At 40.8% G+C, this 25,710-nt stretch overlaps 1 protein-coding gene across 24 annotated transcripts in view; it reads left to right on the forward strand.

The window, feature by feature from the left end:
- The window catches only part of macf1a (microtubule actin crosslinking factor 1a), a 599,766-nt gene that overhangs the window by 458,913 nt on the left and 115,143 nt on the right, over nt 1-25,710 (forward strand). For all 24 annotated transcript variants that reach the window (XM_063033725.1, XM_063033724.1, XM_063033713.1 and 21 more), the window contains 2 exons: nt 20,747-20,908; nt 23,765-23,935. In XM_063033725.1, coding sequence (XP_062889795.1) covers nt 20,747-20,908; nt 23,765-23,935 — 333 coding nt within the window. The remainder of the gene's footprint in view (nt 1-20,746; nt 20,909-23,764; nt 23,936-25,710) is intronic.

Genomic DNA, 25,710 nt, shown 5'->3' on the forward strand with positions numbered 1-25,710 from the left:
AGAGGTAATTGCATTGAAGAACACAGACTTTGTTGCTTTCATGTCAAACCGTTAATGAGCAGAGTAAAAGAGCCAAGGGAACACAGTGAAAGTGCTGAAGAAATGTTGCTGCTAATTAAATTAAAATGGGTTATTTTCTTAATTGAGAAACCTGTTAGCAGTGGTTTCTGTGTCCTTATAAATGAAGAGTTTTTTTTAATCTTTGTTTTTACTGCCAATACCTATCAAATCTTTAGTTTGGATGATCCTTTTCAAAGTCTCATCCAATATGCTGTTTGTTACCTATATTTCATTCAATATAGTATCACTCAACCTAGCAGTAAACAGTGCACCTGCAGTAGACTCAAAATCATATCCCAATTATTGTATCTTGGGGGCATCATTTGGCTCTGCAGTTAGCTCTGGAAACCATCGGTTCAATGTCCATTCAAAAATCAGATGGCAGAGGGGAAGAAGCTGTTCCTGAATCATTGAGTGTGTGCCTTCAGGCTCCTGTACTTCCTCCCTGATGGTAACAGTGAGAAGAGGACATGTCCTGGGTGGTGGGGGGTCCTTAATGATGGACGCCACTGCCTTGAGGCACTGCTCCTTGAAGATGTGCTGGATACTACAGAGTCTAGTGCCGGTGATGGAGCTGACTGAGTTTACAATTTTCTGCAGTTTATTTTGATCCCGTGTAGTAGCGCACCCCCCCCCAAATACCAGATGGTGATGCAGCCAGTTAGAATGCTCTCCGCGTTATCTGTAGAAATGTGTGAGTGTTTGAGGTGACAAATGTTTTCAATCTTTAGGAAAAGAAACATTGCTATACTTCTTTGTTCTCTAGACTGAGGATGACATAATAATACAGCACTGAACAAACCCTTCCAGCCCAATGAGCGGGGCCGCGTCGCCCAGCAACCCACCTATTTAACCCTAGCTTAATCACAGAACAGTTTTCCCTACTAACCGGTACGTCTTTGGAATGTACGAGGAAATCCGAACACCCACTCGCTTATGAGAAGAACGTAGAAACTTCCTTACAGAGGATGCCAACGTTGAACGCCCTGAGCTGCAGTAGAATTGCATTAACCGCCATGCTACCGTGGTGCTCTCTACAGGTTCCCACAGATTATGAGAGGTATAAATAGAGTAGCCAGGCAGCATCTTTTTCCCAGGGTTGAAATGTCTGATACTAAAGGGCATTTCACTTGAGGTGAGAGGGAGTAATTTCCAAGGAGATGTGAGGGGCAAGTTTTTTTTATACAGGGGATGGTGGCTGCCTGGGGTGGTGGTGAAGGCAGACACTTTAAGGACTTTAAAGAGATGTTTAGATAGGCACATGGATGTGAGGAAAATGGAAGGATGTGGACATAGTTAGCTATTTGATTACTAATTTAATTGGCTCAGCACAACATTGTGGGCCGAAGGGCCTGTTTCTGTGCTGTACAGATGGGGCAGATCAAGGCCAACAGGACAGATGAGTGAGCGGGTGGGTGGTTTATAAGGTAGTCTGTTCAGCTTCCTGTGTGTTCTCAGTGCACGACCCTGATGTTCTCAGTAACATCCTGAATATTCCTTCTCCACAGTAAGGTACCATTCCTAATCCAGTGACCTTTGCTAGACAGGTGTGTAGCAGTGCAGGACCCTAGTGACAATGACATTAACAAATCAACAGAGAAGCGGAGTGGCTGAAAAGTGCATCAAAGATTAAACAAATCAGCTAAATCTTTTGGCAGCAACATAAAAATACGTTTCTATGCAATGTTACTTCTGAAGGATCTTTAGTATTGCTCTGAAACATATCTCTTCTTCTATTGTTTAATATTCCGCCTTAATGGATATATCTGATATTTAAATTAGGCAATTATGCTTGCTTTAGAGATTGAAGCTTCAAGTCAAATGGTCAATTCAAGGTCCTGGTAAAAAGATCTTTCTACCTGAGAAAGACATAACATTTAAACGTCTCCTGTTTGCTCACTAAAATCCATGTTTTGTGCTGACTGGTCAAACCTTCCACCCATTAAACTGGGCACACACTAAGGGAGAAGAGTTTACAAGGAGGGGGTAAAAAAGAATCACTTTACCAAAAAAGCAGATTAATAGAACAGATAATTAATATTATTTTCTTTCACTTTTCCTCCTTGTTCTTAAGTGCAAAACCTGTATTTTAGGACTGTGGGTAGAGCTGTTACTGTCCATGGTGATTTTGTGTTAGCTGTTTCTTTCTAAATCAAAGTGCATATAAGCTGAGATGTGAAAGCAGAGCAATTTAACATATTTTCTTTTTTGGTCCTTGGGTAGGTGTGTGTAGTCTACCCAGCCTAGATACATTGCTATTGTTGGTTTTTGTAAATAAAACGGCAGAGGAGTTTTAAGTTTAAGGGAAAACATAACAACTTCTTTATCGTCCACCAAACACAGAACATAAGGCGCGGCTTTGAAAAGAAACTTCACATAGTTATGTCATCACTTCAGGCCAGCCTCTTAAAGTGAACCCCAACTTAATGTGGGTGGTTGTGAATTCTGTCTATTTCTACCCATTACATTACCCTACACAGTCATGTACAGTAATGCTCCTCTGTTATTTTCCAGCCAGGAATCCTGTTTCTGATTAGCAAACCTCCTCCATCACTTGTGAATCCTTTGCTTCCCCACATTAGCTACTCTGCGACCTTTTCATGTCAAGTTGCGAAACAGCATTTTGTTTTGTGACCTTTATGCGTGTGTGGTACTAATAATAACAGGATAAATTTTCCCTTTTTTTTAAAGAAAATCTTATTGTTACAAATTAAATACCAGAATGTGAAAGGACAGTTTCGTAATCTACTTGGCCTCCAGTTCTTTTTATGAATTCTGTTTTCTTTTAGGAGTGGCTGGAATTGTTCAGAGAAAAGATATTTTAACAGAATTTAAGATGGCCTACTTTTATTGGGGTGCAATAGCATATGGTCCATAAAAGGCAAGGTTAATTTTTAAATTTAGATTGTTTTAATCTTTCTGGATAAAGTTTCTCAATAATATTTGAACAAGCAGAAGAAGATGAAAGGAAAACAAAGATAAAAGCAGATTCAAAGCAGCAGAAAGGTGTGGCTGGGAGGGGAGGAGGAGTCAAAGAAGTAAGATTAGATCTTGTGACTTATTGACAGAAATTGAGACTATTTCGTGTGCACATTTGTTCAAACCCATTAAGTTATAAAACCATTATGATTTGCATACAACACACACAAAATGCTGGTGAACACAGCAGGCATAATTAGTATTCTCATCAGTTACTGTGATACCTGTTTTTTGGTGTTGGCACATATAGCAAATAGCTTCAGCAACAGACTTCAGCCACCAGATGCAAACATGAACTGTGGATTATATCTAAAATGCAGCTCTGAACAATGAGTTCCTTAGAACCGTGAACCACAGTTAACTGGAAGACCAGACAATGCTGATTAAAATTCATTCGGATGTCTGTGGTGCGGATACCGAGCAGGAGGTGTGAAGTTTGTGTGTAGCTCAAAGAAAGCATTGTGGATGCATTGTAAATATCGAATTGCCTTTTAATCCTTAGCACATATAACGTCATGTAGCGTTGGGTCAAGCAGGCCACTCCCCTCTGAAAGGGGTCTCAATATGAAGACTGCTGTGTCTCATTTTGTTGAATACAGAGACTGCTTCAGATCTACCGGTACTTCTCTCTGGTTACTTTGTTCACTAGCCAACAATACCAGTTTATTATTTATCTGTTTTGCTTGGATAATCATTGCTTAGAAAGAGAGACTTCTTTGGTGGATCTCTTCTGATATTTCCCTTTTGATTCATATTTGGGGCCTTAGTTTTGAATTCTTCTACCAGTGAAAACATTCTGTTCATATCAAACCCACCATTTATAACATTGAAGTCACATCTAAGACCTCGTCTTTGGAACTGATTCACATATTCAGTCAGTTAACGTTCTGTTCTAGTAGCATTTTGTAAATTTTTCTTCTTTTGCCAGAGGTTCTAAAGTACACAGTATGGAGACTGGTGCTCCGCAGGACTCTCAAATGAAACCAGAGCAGGAATTTAAGCAATTTTAGCATAACTCCCGAGTTGTGTTCGCCTTGTAGTTAATTTGTTGATCATATTGCTTGTAAATAATTTATTTGCCTGTACTTTGATTCTATCACCACACTTTTAAAACAGCACTGCAATAAACTGTGTTGGATAAAAGAGGATTAATTTTAATCTTTTTGGTTTAAATCAGTGAGTAATTGTAATCTAAGGTTTTCTCTAGGAATGACTGTCGAGCAAAAACTCATTTGGAAAAATTACTATTATTATAGTACAGTACTCTCATAAATGTAAACGTTTGATTTTGAGGGAAAATCTTAGTGACTGCAAACTATTATATTAAACTGCCTGTAAATTTCTGTTCCCCTTCCAAAAGAGGTGCTCAAACCAAAGAAGTGTTTGAAAAGATAAAGGATGTATTGTGACTTTGAATAATATTATTTTATGAGCTCCGCTGGGTATAGACAATTATCATAATTGGAATTCCCATAGCTCCTGCACAAACTTTTTGATTATGTTGTAAAACAATATACGCGGGAATGTTTTCATAAACTGGCGGACTGATTGCTGCTACTCCTCAATAACTGAGGTTGTATCATTGTAAGAAGACAAGAGAAGGAAAACAAGGAAGGGAAATCAGGAATTGGAGAAGCACCTAGGATGTGACAAAACAGAAAAGCAATTTGAGTTGCTTAGTGTTTCCACAGCAAGAATGTACTGGAAAAGGAAGTATATATTTTTCTTCAGAACTCTTACACGGGCTGAATCGGCCTTACAGAAAACTCTTGCATTGCACAGAGATTTATTTTAGCTTTGAATTAAATAGTTTATTTTGTTGGACTTATTAAATCAATTAATATTCTGGAAAATCCCTGATAAGGCCAACATAAATATTTATCATAAGGTTATGTGGCCATTCAGAGTAGGATTTGTTACTAAAGCAATCTGTGATCTGTAAAATCTTTAATGAGGGTAAAAGGTTTAATATTGAATATCTTTATTGGTTTTCCATTTAATTAAAATCAAGATTATGTATCATTTTCAGTGCTAAACTGAATACATTGTGTGGACTTTTCAAATTTTTAATTATTTTAAATGCTATACTATTTTGATTTGGAATGAAAACTGACATTTTTGAGGTGTGCTGTTGGCTGTGCAGGTTTCAAAGTACATCTTAATCTGCAGGTTTGAAGGCTTTTTTTTTTGCCTGTAGTACATTTCCCACAGTTACGTCTCATATGCAAACTAGAGGAAAAAGCAGGAGACAAACAGCCGTTAAAGAGTCAACTTTCTGAGAAGCTACAGTTTGACCACATGGGGCTGAAACGTAATCGGGGAAGGGAAGAGTGCACAAGGTCGAATCTTCAGTGGCATTCATAATGTTGCAAGATTGGCGGTGAAAAAAGGATCACAACAGATGCTATTCAGTGTTGTGTGTGACAGAGAGAGAGAGAGAGAGAGAGGGAGAGAGAGAGAGAGTGTAGGAGAGCGACCAAAAAAGGGCGTTTCTTTGTCTGTGCAGCAGGGAGACACTGAAGTCGGTTGAGAGAAAAAACTGCAGTGGGAACCATTTGCCTAGAGTACTGGTTAAGTTCCTGTGTCAGTTTTACAATCAAGTAAGAGAAGTAAGTGTTTAAAACTTTTTTAAACCTCTAACTAAGTTTTGGAAAGTTGACAAGGCTGCTACGGGATTCTTTGTGGCTGAGAAAGCGTAACTGCATCTAATTAGCCACAGAAGCTGACGTAGGCTATGGGATTAATCATAGCAGTTTTAGATTGCCTGTGAGCCAACCAGTCGTGCTAACTTACTTTAGACAGCACATGCTAAGGAAGGAGCTGCCTGAGACATTTGGAAGAAAAAACTGGATAGAACGTGGAAGCTCTCGATACTCTTTTGTTCAACGGTAAAACTTTGCCTTGCACAATGTGACAGCTGGACACAACGTTTTCCGGAGAATAAAGTCAGTTATACCTCTCACAGCTGGTTGTTACTGTTCATAAACTAAGGAGAAAGGAATTTTTTCCCCAACAGCTGGAGATTAAGAAAAAATACCTGGTTTAAAACAGGAATAAAAAAATAAGTGAACCTTGTTGGATGAGAATCTGAACTGTTAGGCACCAGTGCATTTTAAGTTGGCGTTAAACAGTATAAACGTATATACTGACTGGAATTGCAGGATTATGCCAGATAATCGTCAACCTGGAAAGGATTGATTTATAAGTAATAAATGAACAATATTCTCTTTAAGGAAAAGCTCATCTGGAAACTTTTAACCATTGTTCTGAAGTTGCACCATTTTAAAAAATGCCATGATGTTGCTAAGAAAGGAAGCAGCTGAAGCTCCAGTGATTGAAGAACTTCCTGTCTTTGAATCTGCCGGAATATCCGCCAAGAATCACTTTTCAAAAGAAAACATGTGGAATTTCAAGGACTGCCTCTCTTGCAGCAGCAGGGGATTTGGGCATTGTAACGTTTGTGGTTAAAATGAAAGGAATTTGCACAGAGTTCGAATACAGCAGTTGAACTACCTTATTCTTATCAGCCACAATGCATTTGAACAGACAACTAGAAAGAATCTGACTTGAATGCATAAATGTGGTTTGGCTGATTGTCGTGGAATGATTTCTTTTAGAGTGCCTGAGCTTCATTGATATGACAAGTGAGTAAAATGTTGTTGGAATATCTAAACAATACAGAGTCTCTTTTGAATTAAAATATACATGCAAACTTCTATTTTGGATTTGGAATATAGTTTATTTACTGTTTAAAGAAAATAATCTATCTTTTTACTCTGGATTTTTGAAATTCTGATTTAATTATGGGGAAGCCACTCAGCAGGCCAGACTGTTTGCGACGTAATAATCCCACCTGCTTGAGAAAAAGTGAAGAGGATGATATGTACATTGAAGATTGTTACATTCCACAAAGATCCATATATGATACGATGAGAATTAATGAACAGATAGACCTAGGGACAAGGGCTAACCAGCCATCGAGAAGTTTTGTTGATCACACACATTCGCAAAGTCAGAGAGCTGTAGATACTAGCACTTTATCAAGTAATGGGACTCCCACCACGTCAAACGTATTCGAAACACGGACTAGTTCTGAAAGCAAAAAATTAGACGAAAGACTCATATTTGATGCATTAAAACTGAGCAGTGATGTTATTCGGTCTTCTGGTCCACCAAAGAGAAGGCCCCACGTGGAGAGGAAAGAAAACACAAACAGGAGGTCCTGGAAAGCTTTCCTGCCTCCAAACTTCCCAGACTTCATGGAACGAACTGAGATCTCAGCGAATGAGCCGACAGATAGTTCTAATTCAATTAAGGAGAAGAGGCATTCTGGCTACTTGTCTGTCGAAAGCCCTGATCTGTCTCCTGAAAAAGAACTGGTCACAGTTAAATCGGCATTGGAGGTTGAAAACAAATCTGCAGGGACCCTGGCCTTTCAGCAAGGAGCAGGAAATAAGTTGCGAACCGCTACAGTTTTGTCTCAAAACTCGGAAAGTGAAAGTGCTCCTTTAATGGAATACAAAGATGTACTGGAGCTGACAAGGTTTTTACCAGAGCATCATACAAGTGTATCTGCAACGTGGCCGAGAGCATTGAAGGCTAAAGGGATGTTGGAAGATGCCTCGTTTCTACATAAAAGGACTAATGATCTTGTACAGGAAAAGAACGTCACATATGCAACATCTATAGAATGCAGAGGGATGTTTCACCCTGATGCAACCAAACTAGAGGTTACTGCTGAATTTGATGAGCAAGATTATGAAACAGATAATAAAAGCCATCTAAATCTTGAAATGGTGCAACAGCGTGAAACTGAACGAATGTTTTTTGCCTCAGAATTTCTTAGTGAACAATTAGCGCTTCAGCAATTAGATGCTATAATCCAGGAGAGTAGAGAGGAAGACACTGACTCCCTATTACAGTTTGAGCAAGAAGAGCAAAGATTGACTGAGGAAAAAGATGATCTCGTGGAAGATTTTGCACTTCAACAGCTAGATAGTGTAATTACTAAAAATATAGATGACGCACTCATTCCAAGATTTGAAGAACAAAAATTGATCGATGACATGGAACCTGGTAAGAAACTATTTGAACAATATGCTGCAATAGAAACTATGCAGAGAGATACTGAATCTCTCATAGAGTTTACTGACAATGCAAACCTTGTTGAAGATAGAGCATGTATTTTTAAAGAATCACTTCATATAGATGCTACAATCTTGAGAGAGACTGAGGGCGATACAGATTCTCTGATACAATTTGAAGAAATAGAGCGAAGCCTGATTGAAGACAGAGAACTTAATGATGAGCTGGCATTTCAGCAAATTGATGACATCAATTTGGAAAGCACAGAGGGATTCAATTTGAGGATGCCATTCGAAGAAGCTCAAAGACCGATTGAAGACGCAGAATTTCTGGATGAAAGATCAGCCCTTCAGCACCTAGATGCTGTAATACTGGAAAATACAGACTCTGTCACACAGTTTGAAGAAGAGCAGAGCCAGACTGAAGACATAGAATTCCATTTTGAAGAGCCTGCACTTCAGTTGGATGCTGTAATCTTGGAAAGCAATGAAGGAGATACAGACTCTCTCCTTCAGTTTGAAGAAGAGGAGCGAAAGATGATTGAAGACAGCCAAGTTCTCTATGAAGAATCAGCATTTCAGCAGTTAGATACTGTAATATTGGCAAGCACAGATGGAGGTGCAAATTCTTTGAGGTTTGAACAAGAAGAGGAAAGACCAATAATATGCCAGGACAAAATAATGGAATCTGGCATAGAGGGGGAAGAAGAGTTCATGGCATTTCAAAAATTTAGCTCTTCAGTTAACAGGAGATTAGAGGAAGAGAAAATCTTTGAAGAGTTAGAAAATAAACATCAACATGTTAGGAGAATGACTGCAGCTGAACAAAGATCAACTACTTGTGCAGAGTGGAAAAATAACACTGCTCAGACAGAGAGATCTGAGTGTACCCTTCCACAAGAGTGTGATGCTGAACATGCTGCCAGTGTAAGTCAGCAAGAGATTCCAAGTCTATTGAAAGAAGATTGTAATTTAGAAATAAGTCATGATGCCTCTGAAGAAATTCTGATCGATGCAGGTGAGGTGCTCATTGATGAAATAATTAACGATGATGAAGAAACTGTATTTATGACAAGGGCTGCAGATATTGAATCTGAAACCTTAATTGGTAACTGTGAAATGCATAATACTGTTATAAAAGATGAACAACTAAACTCCATTCAGTTAGAAAAATATGAAGCAGTTGTTCTGTGTCCTACAGCAGGTTCAAGCATACCATCAGATTTAAATCTTGCTTGTTATGCTCAGGAAGTAGTGAAATTGCCTACTGCTGAGGAAGCCCATGACACACAGACAAATTTTGTCCAATCAAATGAATGTCATTTTGTTATAGAAAATCCTACAACAGACTCCATTGAAACATCTTGTCTAGATCTCTCACACTGTGCTCAGCAGATGGCAACATCGCACAATGTGGTGGAGACCAGGGATGTACAGGCGGCATTTGTCCAGTTAGAAGAATGTGAAACAGTTGCAGAGCCACCTACTGCAAGTTATTCTCTCCATCCTTCAAAACCTAATGTAGATCTCATAAACCTTTCTCAGGAAGAAATATTTTCTAATGTGAATGAAGACGATTTTGATGTGGAGAAACTTGCTGATGGTTCTGGTCAAGAAGAGCAAGACTTTATTTCAGAAATAAAAGGCAGCAAGTGCCTTGAATTTGAAGAATGTGAATCTAGTGTTCAATTAGTATCATCGGAAACTGAAGCAACAGAGATCCATGTGCTTCAAAGAGGCTGTCTCACCGATTTTCAATTGGATGAACAGATAGAGTCTGATGCAGTAAAATGCTCAGATGTTGCAGACCCTGCTACTTTAGATCCAGCACACGTAAATACTATAGAAGAACCAATTGATAATGATACCACAAAAATCTATTCTGCATCCGATCTGGTTGTTGAAAATATTCGATCTTGTAGTGAGGGATTGCCAATTGACGTGGGTTCTGAGGAATCACTTGAAGCAATCAGATTCCTTTTCCAATCTGATGAAGATGAAGAGATTATTAAACCAACAGAGGAAGAACAAGCAAACAGAGCTGAAAGTTGGGAATATGGCGTGCAGGCTGATTTGCAGGAAAATGTTTTGAGTTTGTACCTTGATGATGATTTCATTGAAGCAGGAATAATGGAGCGTTTATTTAAGTCAGAGTGTGATGATTCCAGTCCATCAGGATTGTCCTTGGACCCAGATCCACTTGGTAATGTTTTAGAGACCAGTGGAGACTGCTTCAATGTGAAAACGGATGAGCTGGAGTCTTCTGCTTTAAGTGAAGAGTTGGATACAGATGATGAGGTATTTATCTTCCTCTCTGATGCATAATATGTTTCCTGGGAAAATTGTTACTTGGGCATTACACGGACAGCATTAAGGTACCGAACTTTATTTACACTGTCCTGTGAGTAAGTGAGAATTTTGTAAATATATTATTTAGTACAGCACCGAATCAGGGCCCTCACGGCCCTTTGAACCAGGCTGCCCAGCAGTTCCCCGATTTAACCCTAGCCTAATCGCAGCACAGTTTACAGTGACCAGCTAACCTATCAGCCAGTATGTCTTGGACTTTGGGGTGGGGGGGGTGGGAACTGGAGCACCCGGAGGAAACCGACGTGGTCACGGGGAGAACGTACAAACTCCTTACAGGCAGCGGCGGGAATTGAACGCAGGTCGCTGGTACTGTAAGGCGTTGTGCTGACCACTACGCCACCGTGCCACCCCAAGTGTAGAACTTTTACTTTTTGATGGATGTTCAAATGCATTTACTATTCATAGTAACATAGAAAACATACAGCACAATACAGGCCCTTCGGCCCGCAAAGCTGTGCCGAACATGTCCCTACCTTAGAACTGCCTAGGCTTTACCCATAGCCCTCTATTCTTCTAAGCTCCATGTAACCATCCAGGAGACTCTTAAAAGACCCTGTCGTTTCTGCCTCACCCACCGCTGCCGGCAGCCCACTGCACGCTCTCACCACTCTCGTGAAAGTTTTATGAAAACCCATGCCCTTTGTGTGAATTCGGCTTCTTAGGATCCTTCATTGTAATGTATTAAATGTGTTTCTGAAATATTTGTACAATATGAAGGGAACTTAGATATTTAATACTGCAGAAACAATGTTGTAGCCTGGTACTCATCTAATTATTGAGAAAGTAAAATTTATTTACCTCCAGGGATGGCGCGTTCAGTTATGATGTTCAGTCAGATTAGCTGGGTTTGTTTTCCTTGGAGCAGAGGAAGTAGAGGCAAATTTGACAGAGGTGAACTAAATTGCAAGAGGCATAGGTAGAATAGATAATGAGAAACTTTACCTGTAGCCAAGACATCTAAAGCCTGAAGAAATTAGGATTAATGTGAGGATGAGAGGGAATCGGAGGGTTTTTTTCCCATTCAGATGGTTTATGCACTCTGGAATGTACTGCTTGAAAACATGGTTCTCACAACATTTAAGATCCAGATATCTGGACAAAAGGCTTGAGTTGTTGAGGTGCAGAAGGCTGTGGACTAAGTGCTGGTCGATAGGATTTGGGTGGATGGGCATACTGGTCTGGAGAGAGTGTCTCTCTCTTCTGTGTGACTGCATATAATGCTCAAAATTTCAGTAACATTACAACAAAAGCTATAATGAATAATTGCCCATCACTGATTATTTCAGACAATACTGGGTTAATATAGTGTGGCACGGTAGCATAGTAGTTAGCACAACGCTTTACAATGCAGGCATCTCGGGTTCAATTCCCATCACTGCCTGTAATGGGTTTATATGTATGTTCTCCCCATGGCCATGTGGTTTTCCTCTGCGTGCTCTGGTTTCCTCCCACAGTCCAAAGGCGTACCGGTTGGATGGTTAATTGGTCACTATAAATTGTTCCTTTCCGCACCTTATGGTGCATGGGGCGGTCCCTTGCTGTTTCCTTAACATTTGTCTGTTTTTCACGAGGCTGAGTTGCTGGCTCAATGCTCAACCCAGCACGGATGGGAAGCATGCATGGAGCAGGCCAGATTCGAACCTGGGACCATTTGCCTCGAAGTCCGGTGCTCATGCCGCTACACCACCGACCAGCTTTGTCCCATGATTAGGCTAGGGTTAAGTTGGGGGTTGCTGGGTGGCAAGGGCCAGAAGGGCCTACTCCACACTGTATCTCAATAAAAATATTTCAATACTGAAATAAGGATTACTTAGACTATATAAAGATTGCATGATCAGTAACTGAAATCTACTAGTTCATTTATCAAATTTTAAGTCAAGGCTCAGGCTTAACAATTTGGTGATTTGAATGTGTGAATGACTTGGATCTTAATGTATAGATGCAGGCAGGCAGGTTCATAACCTTTTTGTATTCATTCACCTGACCAGATAGAGTTGTAGCTGATAAGGCTCACATCACTCTTCACTTATTATGTGAGCACGTAGTGGTTTGTTGCCCTCTCTAACTGCTCCAGTCCATTGGGGAAGATCCTCCCACAAGGCTGACAGATAGAGAGTTCAGCACTTATTTTCTCCAGCAACAGCAAGGTGTGTGCAAATTGGGGTTTGTACCCTTACACCTGCAGCCATTGTTCTCAAGAGTATGAAGACATTTTGGCAATTCGCTGCAATATAGATGATCATCATGACTGCCAATAAATACTGGTGCTGGGGGGCAAAGGTAGACGGATTGTTCTGACCTGGACAGAGTGCGTATCAAACGGTTCAATTTAATACCAGAGAATGTATACAGTAATCAACCTGAAATTCTCATTCTTCACAGACACCCACAAAGCAGAAAAAAACCCAAAGAATGAATGACAGAAAAGTTAGAACCCCAATAATTTTACAATTTGCGGATGATAGCAACATAGTAATTGGTTGGGAGATGAACCATTTACTGCAGATTACCAATTTTTTTTTAATCCATTCATCTTCTGGGATCTGGGCCAAGTTATGCCCCTACCTTGGAAAAATTATTCTGGTTATTTACCTTACCAATGCCTCTTTTAATTTTATATACTATCAGGCCACACTTCCACCTCTTTCATTTCAGGGAATATAAACCCAGCTAATCCAATCACATCACATGACTAAAGGGCAACATCAAGGTGAATCTTCTATCTCCAGCACAACGCCGTTGATCTTAGAGCACAGTAGGGTTGCCAACTGTCCCGTATTTGCTGGGACATCCCGTATATTGGGCTAAATTGGTTTGTCCCATACAGGACTGCCCTTGTCCCGTATTTCCCCCACTAAGGTAGAGCGTTCCTATGAAACCTTGCGTGCCAAAATGGCGTAAAGCGAAGAAGCAATTACCATTAACTTATATGGGAACAATTTTTGAGCGTTCCCAGACCCAAAAAATAACCTACCAAATCATATCAAATAATACATAAAACCTAAAATAACACCAACATATAGTAAAAGCAGGAATGATATGATAAATACACAGCCTATATAAAGTAGAAATAATGTATGTACAGTATAATCGGGAAGACTAAACCAAAAGTGATTTGTGGGGGATAAAAATCGGCACGTACGCGCATACGTACGTCAGGCATGTGCACACAGGTGCCCGCGCAAGGCTTCATGGTCATGGTAGTCTTTCTCAGGGTAAACACAAGTGTCCCGTATTTGACTGCTACTTTTGTCCTTTATTTGGGAGTGAGAAAGTTGGCAACCCTATAGCACAGTGACCAGAACTGCCCACAATACTCCAAGTGAGCTCTAAGCAGTGTTTTGTAAGCCTGCAGAATAACCCCTCAACTTTTATATTCTGCACCCAAATCCCTAGAAGCCATCCTCGCCACCTTCTCTATTCCTTGTAAATTTTCTTATGCTGTTTCAACCTTATTTAAATCTATCCTGTGTTGTTCTCCCCCAACAATTGCCTGCATGATGATTGAACTTGGATGACTGAATTCCAACTACCGCAGTCATTTTCATTTAATTAAGGATGACTTCAGTTAATGGACTGTTTTTTTTAGTTAGTTACCAGTCTTACCAGGGCTTTTTGCTGCCATACTCAGTCAGATACTGCCTGACGTCAAGGGCAGTCTCTCTGGTCTAACCTCTGGAATTTAACTCTCTGGTCCATGCTTGGATTGAAGCTGAGATGAGATCTAAAGTCAAGTGATAACAAAACCCAAGCAAGGCACTGTCATCTTTTGGGTGAGGAAATACAGCTGGATAGTATTGACAGTAATGTTGTCCTTCACACTGATTGAGAGTTAACAGATTGCAGTAATGAACTGGAATGGATTTGGCCTGATGTTTGTGAATTGGGCATTCCTGTTTGCAGACGTTACACTGAGTGAACTGGAGGTTGGCTTCTGTGAAGGTGGGAATTTTATGTGGCTTGTTAAGTTGATTATTTGGTCAATTGTGACACCACCTACGCAACCCAGAATATGTCATCAGTATTTAAAAAGTATTCTCATCTACCTCAGTTGTCATTCATAACTCCCTCGCCCTGGCCCTCGTCCTCTCCTCTCCCCTGGTTATTCTGATACTTAAAAAGTAATTAAATGAGTAAATGATAAAGAAGTTTAGGATTTTGGAAAATGGGCAGCATCACATAATGCACCAAAGACCCTGTTTTTGTAGTCTGATTTAATGGCTAAAACTTGGTCCTTTATGCGCATTAGAACTATCCATGTTGCATGATATATAGCTCTCTGTCAAGGTCTTGTGCTTTCACATTCCTTCTCTATTTTGAACCCAAACTGTGTTTAGAACTGTGAAAGCAATTAGAATGTTTTCTGGTGTTGATCATTTATAAGGTCATTCTTCAATCTCTTAAAAACAGAGGTCTTGAAAGCATCTCTACTATTTGCACAAGTATGGCGTTAAGGGATCAATAACCTGTGGCATATGTTGTCAAAACAATTTTTCCAAATGTTCTTGTGAAGGTGTCTGTTTTGTGTCTTGGACCAACAGAAATCGAAAGTGTAGTCCTTTATTAATAATCTGCACATACTCTACTCTTTTCCTTGTTTTGGGAAATCTCTGGGATGTTGAGACATGGAAGTACAGTATCATGCAAAAGCCTTGGGCGCCATAGACTTTTGACACTTTCCAATGGTATGGCCTCCACAGGGCCCTAATCCTAACATCATCCAGTCTGTCTGGGATTACCTGGAGAGACTGAAGCAAGTGAGACAGCCAAATGCTGCAGAACTGTGGCAAGTTCTCCAAGATGCTTGCAACAATCTACCAGCTGATTATCTTATAAAACTGTACGACAGTATACATAAGAGAATTGATGCACTTTTAAAGGCAAAGGGTGGTCACACTAAATATTGACATCATTTATTCTTTTTACTGATTTCTGCTCTTCATAGTAATTTCTTTGCTATTCAGAAACTTTTCATTATTTTTAAAAGCATCTTCACTTTACAAAACTTACTTTTCACATATGCCTAAGACTTTTGCACAGGACTGTATATAATCCATGGGCATTGTTTTTATGTGGTAGACAGCTTGGATTGAAAGTTGACTCAATGTTGAGATTTTACGAAGCACTGGTGAGGCCTCACTTGGAGTATTGTGAGCAGGTTTGGGCCCCCTATCTTAGAAAGGATGTGCTGAAACTGGAAAGGGTGCAAAGAAGGTTCTCAAAAATGATTCCAGGATGGAATGGCTTGTCTTATGAAGAGTGTTTGATGGCTCTGGGCTTGTATTCACTGGAGTTCAGAAGAATGAGGGGTGACCTCATTGACACCTATCAAATGTTGAGAGGCCTTGATGGAGAGGATGTTTCCTGTGGTGGGGGAGTCTGAGACCAGCAGACACAGCCTCAGAAGAGAGGCATCCTTTTAGAACATAGATGAGGAGGAATTTCTTCAGCCAGAGAGTGGTGAATCGATGGAATTCTTTGCCATGGGCAGCTGTGGAGGCCAAGTCTTTATGTATATTTTAAGTCAAAGGTTGATAGATTCTTGATTGGTCAGGGCATGAAGGGATACAGGGAGAAGCACGTGATTGGGGCTGAGAAGAAAATTGGCTCAGCCATGATGAAATGTCGGAGCAGACTCGATGGGCCAAATGGCCTAATTCTGCACCTATATAGATCTTATGGTCAATTTCTAACAAATTGGTCTTCCCAAATATATACATATATAAAAAAGACTTGGTTTTAATTAAGATAAAACATTATTCGATGTTTTCAGTTGCTTTGTATATCAATCAACCTGTGGTGCCAGATCAGAACTAGGTTTAGTACCACTGAACAATGCCATGAAATTTGCTCATTTGCGGCAACAGTACAATGCAAGGCGTAAAAAAACTATCAGTTATAATAAATATATACAATAAACAGTGGTGGGGGGGGAAGCAATTTCCAATCCTGTTGACATAAGAACTTAGTTATTTGATTATTTGTGGCTGATAAATCAGTGAGATCTTCACTGATCTTCATCCTGACCTTTGTCTTCAGTTCCTCTTTCCTGCATTAACCCTTGGTTCCCGTAATACTTAATAATCTTCTGCTGCCTGTGTCAGTAAAAGCTCCTTTACAACCTACCGTGGTGGTGAATTCCCAAGATTTACTGCCTTCTTGATTTAAAAAAAATAGTTCCTCACCCCCATCCTGAATGGCTGACCCCTTATGTTGTAGGCTGTGTGACCTCCAGTTGTAGACAGCTAGAGACCTCAGCCAAGGGAAGGTACAATTTTGTATTGGCAATGTCGAGCCCATTTTTGCATGTTTTGTTGAGATCACCTCTTTCAGACTTGCAGCCCTTTGAGGGTACAATTCTAGTCTGCTTAATCTGTTCTCATACAATAAACCTGCCATTTCAGAATTCTACCCATTAAACCTTTGTTATGCTTCTGCCTGCTTCTGATGCAGTCTATCCTTCCATAGGTAGAGACCAAACCTGGAGTGAATATTTGCAGTCACCAGGAACTCTGTATAATTAGAGAAAGAGAGTTCAGCTTGCACTAAAATCCAGTTTTGTTAAAGACCAACATGCCATATGCATCACTGAATGCCTGCTGAACCTGTATATTAACTTTCAGTGACGAGGTGCAAGGATTCCTAGACCTCTCTGGATACCAGTAATCTAGGATCTCTTGCCATAAAATACCCTGCCTTTTATTTTTTTCCTCTCACTTCCAAGTTGATTGATTCACATTTTCCACAGCCCTTACCCTTTCATTTAGCCTGATGATATTCCCTGGGGTGTCTCTGCATTCTCCTCACTCCCTATTCAGGTGCTTTGTTAGTATTATCAGGGAACATGGGTACATTACACTTGATCTCCTATTCCAAATCATGGCTTTAGATTGTGAACAGCTGGTGCCTTGGTACTAATCCCCTTGGTGCCCCATTTATCATGCTTGAAAATGAACCTTTCATTCCCCTCTTTCTTGTCAGTTAACAATGTTTATTCCACTATAAAATTCTGCCCACAGTATCAAGTGTTCTAATTTAATGATATCTTGTTTGGTCTCTTACCAAAGGTTCTGGTAAACAAATTCCCCGCCACCCCTTCTTCTATTCCCCACTGTGACCTTTTACCTCTTCTCAGCTGCCTATCACCTCCCCCAGCTTCCCTCTCCTTTCCTTTCTCCCATGGTCCGTCGTCCTCTCCTGTCCAATTCCTTCCTCTCCAGCCCATGACCTTTCCCACCTACCTGACTTCACTAATCACCTTCTAGCTATGCTCCTTCCCCACCTCCCACCCATCTTTTTATTTTGGCGTCTTCCCCCTTCTCAATCCTGAAGAAGGGTCTCAGCCTGAAACATCAACTATCTGTTCATTTCCATAGATGCTGCCTAACCTGCTTGAGTTCCTCCAGCATTTTGTATGTGTGGCTTTGGATTTCTGCAGAATTTGTCATGCTTATGAAAGGCTTTGAGAGTCTAAATATACCACATCATCTGGTTCACCACTGTCTATTGCTGCAGTTGCTACCCCATACACGTGCAATAGATTTCTCAAATATTTTTCCTTCTGTAAATCCAAATTGATTCTTCCAAATCACATATTTGTTTTCCACTTACCTGATAACAAGTTCCAGCATATCTCCCACTGCTGCTGTCAAGCCAACAGGATCAAGAGGTCCTTGTTTTCCCTCTCAAATAGATGCACCCTTCCAATCTATAGGAACTCTTCCAGAATCTCATGAAAGTAAGTTTGCAAGATGACGATCAATAATTCTGCCATCACCAAAACAGCTGACTTCAAAGCGCTGGGATGCATGCCATTACGTCATGGGGAATTAAGTCCTTACAGTCCTAATATGGCTGAAGGAACGTCATTGGAGCAGCACGGTAGTGTAGTGGTTAGCACAACGTTTTACAGTACCAGCAACCTGGGTTCAATTGCCACCACTGTCTGTAAGGAGTTTGTATGTGTTTCCCCCCCCCCACCCCCGTCACTGTGTGCGTTTCCTCTGGGCGCTTCGGTTTCCTCCCACAGTCCAAAAGACGTACTGGTCGGTAGGTTAATTGGTCATTGTAAATTGTCCCGTGATTAGCCTAGGATTAAATCAGGGGTTCCTGGCTGGCATGGCACAGGGGGCTGGAAGGGGCTAGATCTCAATAAATAAATATTAACTTCTTCAACACTTGTTTATTTTTCCTTTTTACTTCTGCTGATGACTTTCAGTTCCTCATTCACTCTCGACCCATATTCCTCCACAACTTCCAAGTGGTTTTCTGTGCCTTCTGCAGTGACAGAAACAAAATATTTACTTCCTTTGTCATTTCCTTGTTCATTAATATAATTCCTACCCCCCCCAGTCAGAAAAGACCCCACTCCTGCTGATCTTTATCTTTTCACACATCTATGGCAGCTCCTGCAGTTTTTCATTGTCTCTCAATAGCCCACTCTGGTATTCCACTTCCTCTTTTTTATCAATGCCAGTTAAATCACGAGGCTCACCTATGTTGGATTTACACTTCAGGCTCATAAATTATTATCTAAAGATTATGATCATGTAATTTTTAAAAGTTATGCATTTAGCCTCTGAACTATATTTGAGAAGTTGGGGTAATCATTTATGTATGATTTTCGACAGCATGACCATCGTATGAAATGATTATCCAAACATGAAAGAATTAACCAAGTGACTATTTATAAGATACTTTTCTTAACTAAATTTGTGCACAGCTTCTCAAAAGACATTATATGCATAAAAACCATTGTAATGTAGTTGAATTCCTTAGTCATTTTTAGAACCTTTTTGCACCCAACGTAATGCTCCTCAAAGACAAATTCCACCAAGAGAATTGAATCAAAACAAGATTTTGGTTTGTATCTTGATGGGACAGACCAAGTGAAAGATAAAATGTGTTTTCACTTCTGCAGACGACAAGCAAGGATTCTTCTAGAAGGGCTGAAGTTAGTGCAAATAAAATCTGAAATGAAAAACAAAATTACTTTGAATGACAATTATGAATAACTAAAATACTAAAATAACTAAATTATGAATAACTAAAAGGCCGGCTGGTGGCGCAGTGACATCAGCGCCGGACTCCGGAGCGAAGGTTCCCAAGTTCGAACCCAGTCGGGCTGCTCCCGGGCACACTTTCCATCCGTGCCGGTTGAGTGTCAAGCTTGCAACTCGGCCTCGTTTAAAAAAAAGACTGCGCTGTGAGAAGGACATGGGGGACCACTCACAGAATCATTCCTCCAAAACAACCACTTGAAAAGATAAGTGGTCGCCGAGGCTCTGGCAGAGTATGGCACACACAAAAATAAATACAGAACCTTCAAAGTTTTAACAAAGTTTTAATGTAACATCAGTAAAAATTACTATATAGGAGGCCCACTGAAAAGGTACTAATGGAAACTATAAACAGACCACTCGCCTTTTATACACTTTCTTCCAGGCCTGTGATATGTAGAGAATAACACTAAAACCTAGAAGAATTAACCTAGTGATTAAAGATTCTATAGATTTTTATGTACATTGGTCATCGTATATATGTTACTCGTGTGGGCACATGGTTAAGGCATTGGACTAGTGACCTGAAGGTCGTGAGTTTGAGCCCCAGCCGAGGCAACGTGTTGTGTCCTTGAGCACTTAATCACACATTGCTCTGCGACGACACTGGTGCCAAGCTGTATGGGTCCTAATGCCCTTCCCTTGGACAAACATTGGTGTCGTGGAGAGGGGAGACTTGCAGCATGGGCAACTGCTGGTCTTCCATACAACCTTGCCCAGGCCTGCACCCTGGAGAATGAAGACTTTCCAGGTGCAGATCCATGGTCTCACAAGACTAACGGATGCCTTAATATGTTACTCACATTTCTTCGCATTTTTAAAATTATCTCAATCTGACAATGTTGAGTAATGAATTTTTTACATATCTATGTTGAAATGTGATCTGAGTTCCAATGTTTTCAGCCCTCTGGAGATAGCAGCCCATGTTAACTTCCTTGCCATCTTTGGTTTGCTCTTTGTCTTGGATAACATTTGTAATTGCGTAAACCTTTCAAGCAAAAATTCAAGCTCTTCTTCCATTTTGCATATTTGAGCTTGATTTCCAAGAGTTCTTTGTATCTAAGTTATTTTGATTTTGTATTGTCTTTAGTGTGGTTCACACCATAAATCCTCTATCTCTTGAGTAAATTTTATTGGATAATATTTCTTTGTGTCCTTTTGTGAGCAGTATTGTTTTCCATTCTCTCATTACAGACATTCCAAAAGGTTCAGGTGGATCCTATACAATACAAACTCCAGCAGGCCAATGCGGTAGGCCAGGGCCTTATTCAGAGCGCAGCAAAGAATACCAATACACAAGGACTTGAACACGATCTGGATGAAACTAATACCAGGTGGAACACACTCAACAAAAAGGTCAGTTTTTTCCCTTTTCATTTGTGGAAAGGATTTTTTTTGGGGGGGAGGAGTGAGGGTGGTATAAATCATTCTAAAGGAAAAGTAATTGAAAATATCTTTGATAACCTCTGTATAGTGTGACTGTGTGTAAACAATGATTAGTTCAAAGGAACTTCAATTCATTCCTTTAATATTTGTTGAGTTTCTCTGAGCAAGGTAACAGAGCGTGGAAAAGGTATTGATTAGGAGTGGGTAATGTTTTGCCAAATTAAATATATTTGTAATCAAGTGAAAACTAAGCTGAATGTTTGGCTACACAATGTTGATATCCCTCCATTTTATTTATTGAGATAAAGCCTTCGGACGTACAAACTTGTAGGCAGGAGCGGGAATTGAACCCGGATCACCTGCTCTGCAAAGCGGTGTGCTACCCACTACGCTGCAGTTCCTGCACATTCATATGCCTACCTAGGATCCTCTTGAACAGCTCTATCATACTTGTCTCCACTGCCGCCCTGTCAGTGCTTTCCCGGCATCCATCACACCTTGATATCGGTGTCACAGGATCATAGAGTCACCGTGTTGTGTTGTAACTTGAACAAAGTCATCGGAGAGACACTGAAGCTAGTGGATATAGAAGTGTCTTATTCAACAAAAATGAGCAACAGGCATCATGTTGAGACACTCTTGCAAGCAGAGGCCTGCTCAACCCAATATTACATAACGAGAGATCAAAGGTAGCAGCAGGAGAATTCTATAGTTACAAAGTATCTACCACGCCTGTTTTGAATTTCATATAGTTTTCACACACTTCCATCTTCACACCCTCACCCCAGACACCCAAGATGAACATTAATCAGCACTGCCTGCTTTGCAGTCAACTCCAATCTGTAGCTCCAGGGGTATTATTGTTCGGGGCTGCATTTTAAATTTAATCTACAATCCACGTTCAGGTCTGAAGATAGCTTGCTAGTGAAATTAATATTTGCTATTTACCCTGACTCCAGAATAGGCCCTAACAATGGAAGCAAGCTTTAACGTCCACCACATCCATGCCACCCTTTTGCCTGCATTTGGACCATATCAACAAATACTTAAAGTTTTTTTTTAAGTGCTTACAAATATTATAATGCTTGTATATTATTATTGGACCAGATTTGGCTAGCAATTCTTTAATTCTTTATGGCCTGAAAATCCCAGCCATTTCAGGCCATCCAGCTGCCACTGCTTTGTGTGTGAATTTCAGCAGTGGAGCTGGAGCTTGTTGACACTACCCCACACTTCTAGGCAACCTACTTTTGGATCCAACGTCAGATTATACCTACCTGACACAGAATCTGCAAGCCCCTTCCTTCACGTCTCAGTTGCAGCAAGCTGCTCATTTAACGTGTTTTATATTTTCATTTTGCTCTTGCAAGTTGATAATTTTTGAGCATTCAAAAACTTTGGTGAATGTTGGCAGTTTTGACAGATGGCAGAGCTCGGTGCAGGTTCTGCCATCTGTTTATGAGTTCCAAAACAATTTTATGGACAGGATTTATTCTGGCCCGCTAGTGTTTTCCAGTTACATCACTCAAGGCCCTTCATTCAGTCAAGGCTTCACCGCCTGTCTCTGGGGCTGTTGCAGACAGCAGGTTTGGCATTGAGATTTATAGTATGTAGATGTATGCAAGTAGCAGGCACAGGTAACAGATCCCACTTCGGAAAGTCTAGTCCACCGTATTTCATGACAGTTTGAGATATTTAGAATAGAATAAATTATTTGGAAGTGCAATCACTGTTGCTTTTGAGTTGAACCTTGATGCCATTTTCCACATGTAGATACCAGCAAATCTTCTGTTGAGTCAAAGTAACCCTTATAGAACAGAGAGAGACCAACTTCAATCCAGCCTGTCTGTATAGTGTTCAGTTTTAGTAGGCAGCAATAGTGGCTTTGCCGCACATGGTTTCCACTCCTGAGAACTCTCGAGATATCTCTACTGAAACAGCAAGTGCTTAAAACAGAAGGTGGAAGATCCCAGTGCCCTCTGTGTTCACATGCAATTGAGTAACCGAACGCCTCTCTTTGTAAGCTGATACAAATTGGATGAGCATGTCAGCGCAACTAATAACCATTGCACAAACTGCAAATTTCTGGAAATGGTGCATTAATAAAAATAATTAGATGTTTAGGTTCCCTGATTTAAAAAGTAACATTCGCAATTTTGACAAGGAAGGTGGACCGTGCATCAGATGAAGTACAAAATAATAATACGTGAAAACTATACCTGAATATTGGCCTTGTTTCAGCTACTGTTTTAGACCATTGACAACTATACTCTTATTGTTCCCCCCCCCACCACCACCCTGGTCTAGTCGGTGGAGAGTCATGTTCACCATGATTGTCCATTTTTAATTACCCCATACCCTTTGCTTGGGGTGGGGGGGTGGAAATACGTCTCTACCAAAGGAGGTGTAAGGTGTTCCTTCCCTCCGCTAGCCTCCAGGTCACCCTTGGGCAGAGTGTAGCACCTGCTCTGCCCCCCGATCAGGGTCATGTGAAGCCATGGGAGCAGGTGGTAGATGGTCTTATGAGCAGCTGGTGCATATCACAAGTTCTGGTTATGTGACCACTGATGCCAGGCAGACAGTCTCTGAAGAGTACTGATAATGGCTGGAGTCACCTGTCTTGTGAAGACACTGCCCAGAAGGAGGCAATGGCAAACCACGTCTGCCACCTTATCTCTTCCCAAGCTCCCAACTCTTAGTCGTTCCAGCTCTTTTTCCTCCTTTCCTCCAGTCAGTTTACCCTGAATATCTGTCTTGTAATGCTTCTACTTGAGCAGGGGAATCCGAAATTGGAATTGCTAATACTGTTTGTGTTTCTCCCTCCAGGTGGCAGAACGTATATCACAGTTGCAAGAAGCACTGTTACATCGTGGAAAGTTCCAGGATGCTTTGGAGCCTTTGTTGAGTTGGCTGACTGATACAGAAGAGCTCATTGCCAATCAGAAACCTCCTTCAGCAGAATATAAAGTGGTGAAGGCACAAATTCAGGAGCAGAAGGTATTTTCTGATAACTGAGTGGTGCTCATATGTGCAATATTTACTGTGGTCACACTTGGCTAATCATATTTCAATAGCCAGACACTAAAAGGGTAAAACTTAAAACATAGGGCAAACTTGTAAAGTACCTTATTGTTTTTTCCCCTCATTTCTAGCATATGGTCTACAAAGAGACTATTTTCCGCTTGCAGAGATGAACAAATGGATCCCACTGGATCTTTGCCAAATTAAAGATTTCTGCCGCTATCCTGATTTGGAAAAATGATACATCTTTCAATGCCTGTTTTCTGTCTTTTCCTACAGGATTCCTGGCCTGATGAAAGTATTGGAAAAGTTTTTTTTCTTTTCTACAGATACACTATGTTATGACTTAATCCCATTGAAATATATCTCAGGTTGCTCATGTGTAGCCTGAACGTAAGGAAACAGATGTTCAGTTTTCCTCTTCCCTCAGCTCAAGGGCAGCAGGCCAGCAAATGCTCTCTTCATGGCCATGTCACTGCAGAATCCAGCAGTGTGCATGACCGTTGCACATTGCTTTAAGGAAATAAATTAAACATGGGTCTAGAGGAGGAGAGTGTTATTGAGGAGTAAATCAGTTTGGGGTCTGATTTAGACCAAGAAGTGGAGTTAATTTCCATCGTTCAATATGAGTCATGATCAGCAAGGAAGTTAGACCAAAAACGTCATTCTGAGAGATTGGTAAGGAACTTCTAGATTAAAGTTGGCATCTGAGATATAATAGGCAGACTTAGGGCAAATATCAATTGCCAAGGCTGGATTGAGGGTCGAGACTTGAACCAGAATGTTGGAAAGGTGGTGCGACAGCAGATGGTAAAGAGACTACCTCTAACTTCTGGTAATTTCTTCCCCCTGCCCCATTTCTCTTTTTCCATTCCTCATCCTGTTTCCTTTCCCCTCTCACTCCTTCCCTACCCATCACTTCCCTCTAGTACCCCTCCTTCTTCCCTTTCTTTCATCGTCCACTGTCCTCTCTTCTCAGGTACCTCTTCTGCCTATCATCTCCCAGCTTCTTTCTTCACCCCCCCCCTCACCCACCCACCTTCTCCCTCACCTAGCTTCACCTATCTCCTTCTACCTTGTACTAGTTCCCCTCCCTCCACTTTCTTATTCTGCCTTCTTCCCCCTTCTTTTCCCATATATTGAAGCATCTCAGCCTTCCCTCCCCCCACCAATTTATTCTAGTGTCTTACCCCCTTCCTTTCCAGTCCTGATGAAGGGTCTCAGCCCGAAACATCAACTGCTTATTCATTTCCATACATGCTGCCTGACCTGCTGAGTTTCTCCAGCATTTTGTGTGTGCTGCTTTGGATTTCTGGCACCTGCAGAATTTCTCATGTTTGTGAAACGTTAATTGTTTATTCCCCTCCATAGATGCTACCTCATGTGCTGTGTTCTTCCAGCACATTATGTGTGTGATTCAGGATTTCCAGCATCCACCGAGTCTCGTGTGTGGATGGTAGAGGGACTGGTGTTGCATAGCAGATCAGTGGCTGGAGCATTCAGGCAAGGGAACCAACGTCATAGACGGGGGGAAATTAGAGTTTGTGATAAGGATGGCACAGGAAAAATTATCATTCACCATGAAAGAAAAGTAGGGGGTGCAGTATAGTGGTTAGCACAACGGTTTACAATACAGGCGACCAGGGTTCAATTCCCATCACTACCTGTAAGAAGTTTATACGTTCTCCCTGTGACCGTATGGGTTTTCTCTGAAGGCTCCGGTTTCCTCCCACAGTCCAAAGACGTACAGG

Source organism: Mobula hypostoma, chromosome 26 (genome assembly GCF_963921235.1).
Source record: "Mobula hypostoma chromosome 26, sMobHyp1.1, whole genome shotgun sequence".
Classification (NCBI taxonomy): domain Eukaryota; kingdom Metazoa; phylum Chordata; class Chondrichthyes; order Myliobatiformes; family Myliobatidae; genus Mobula; species Mobula hypostoma.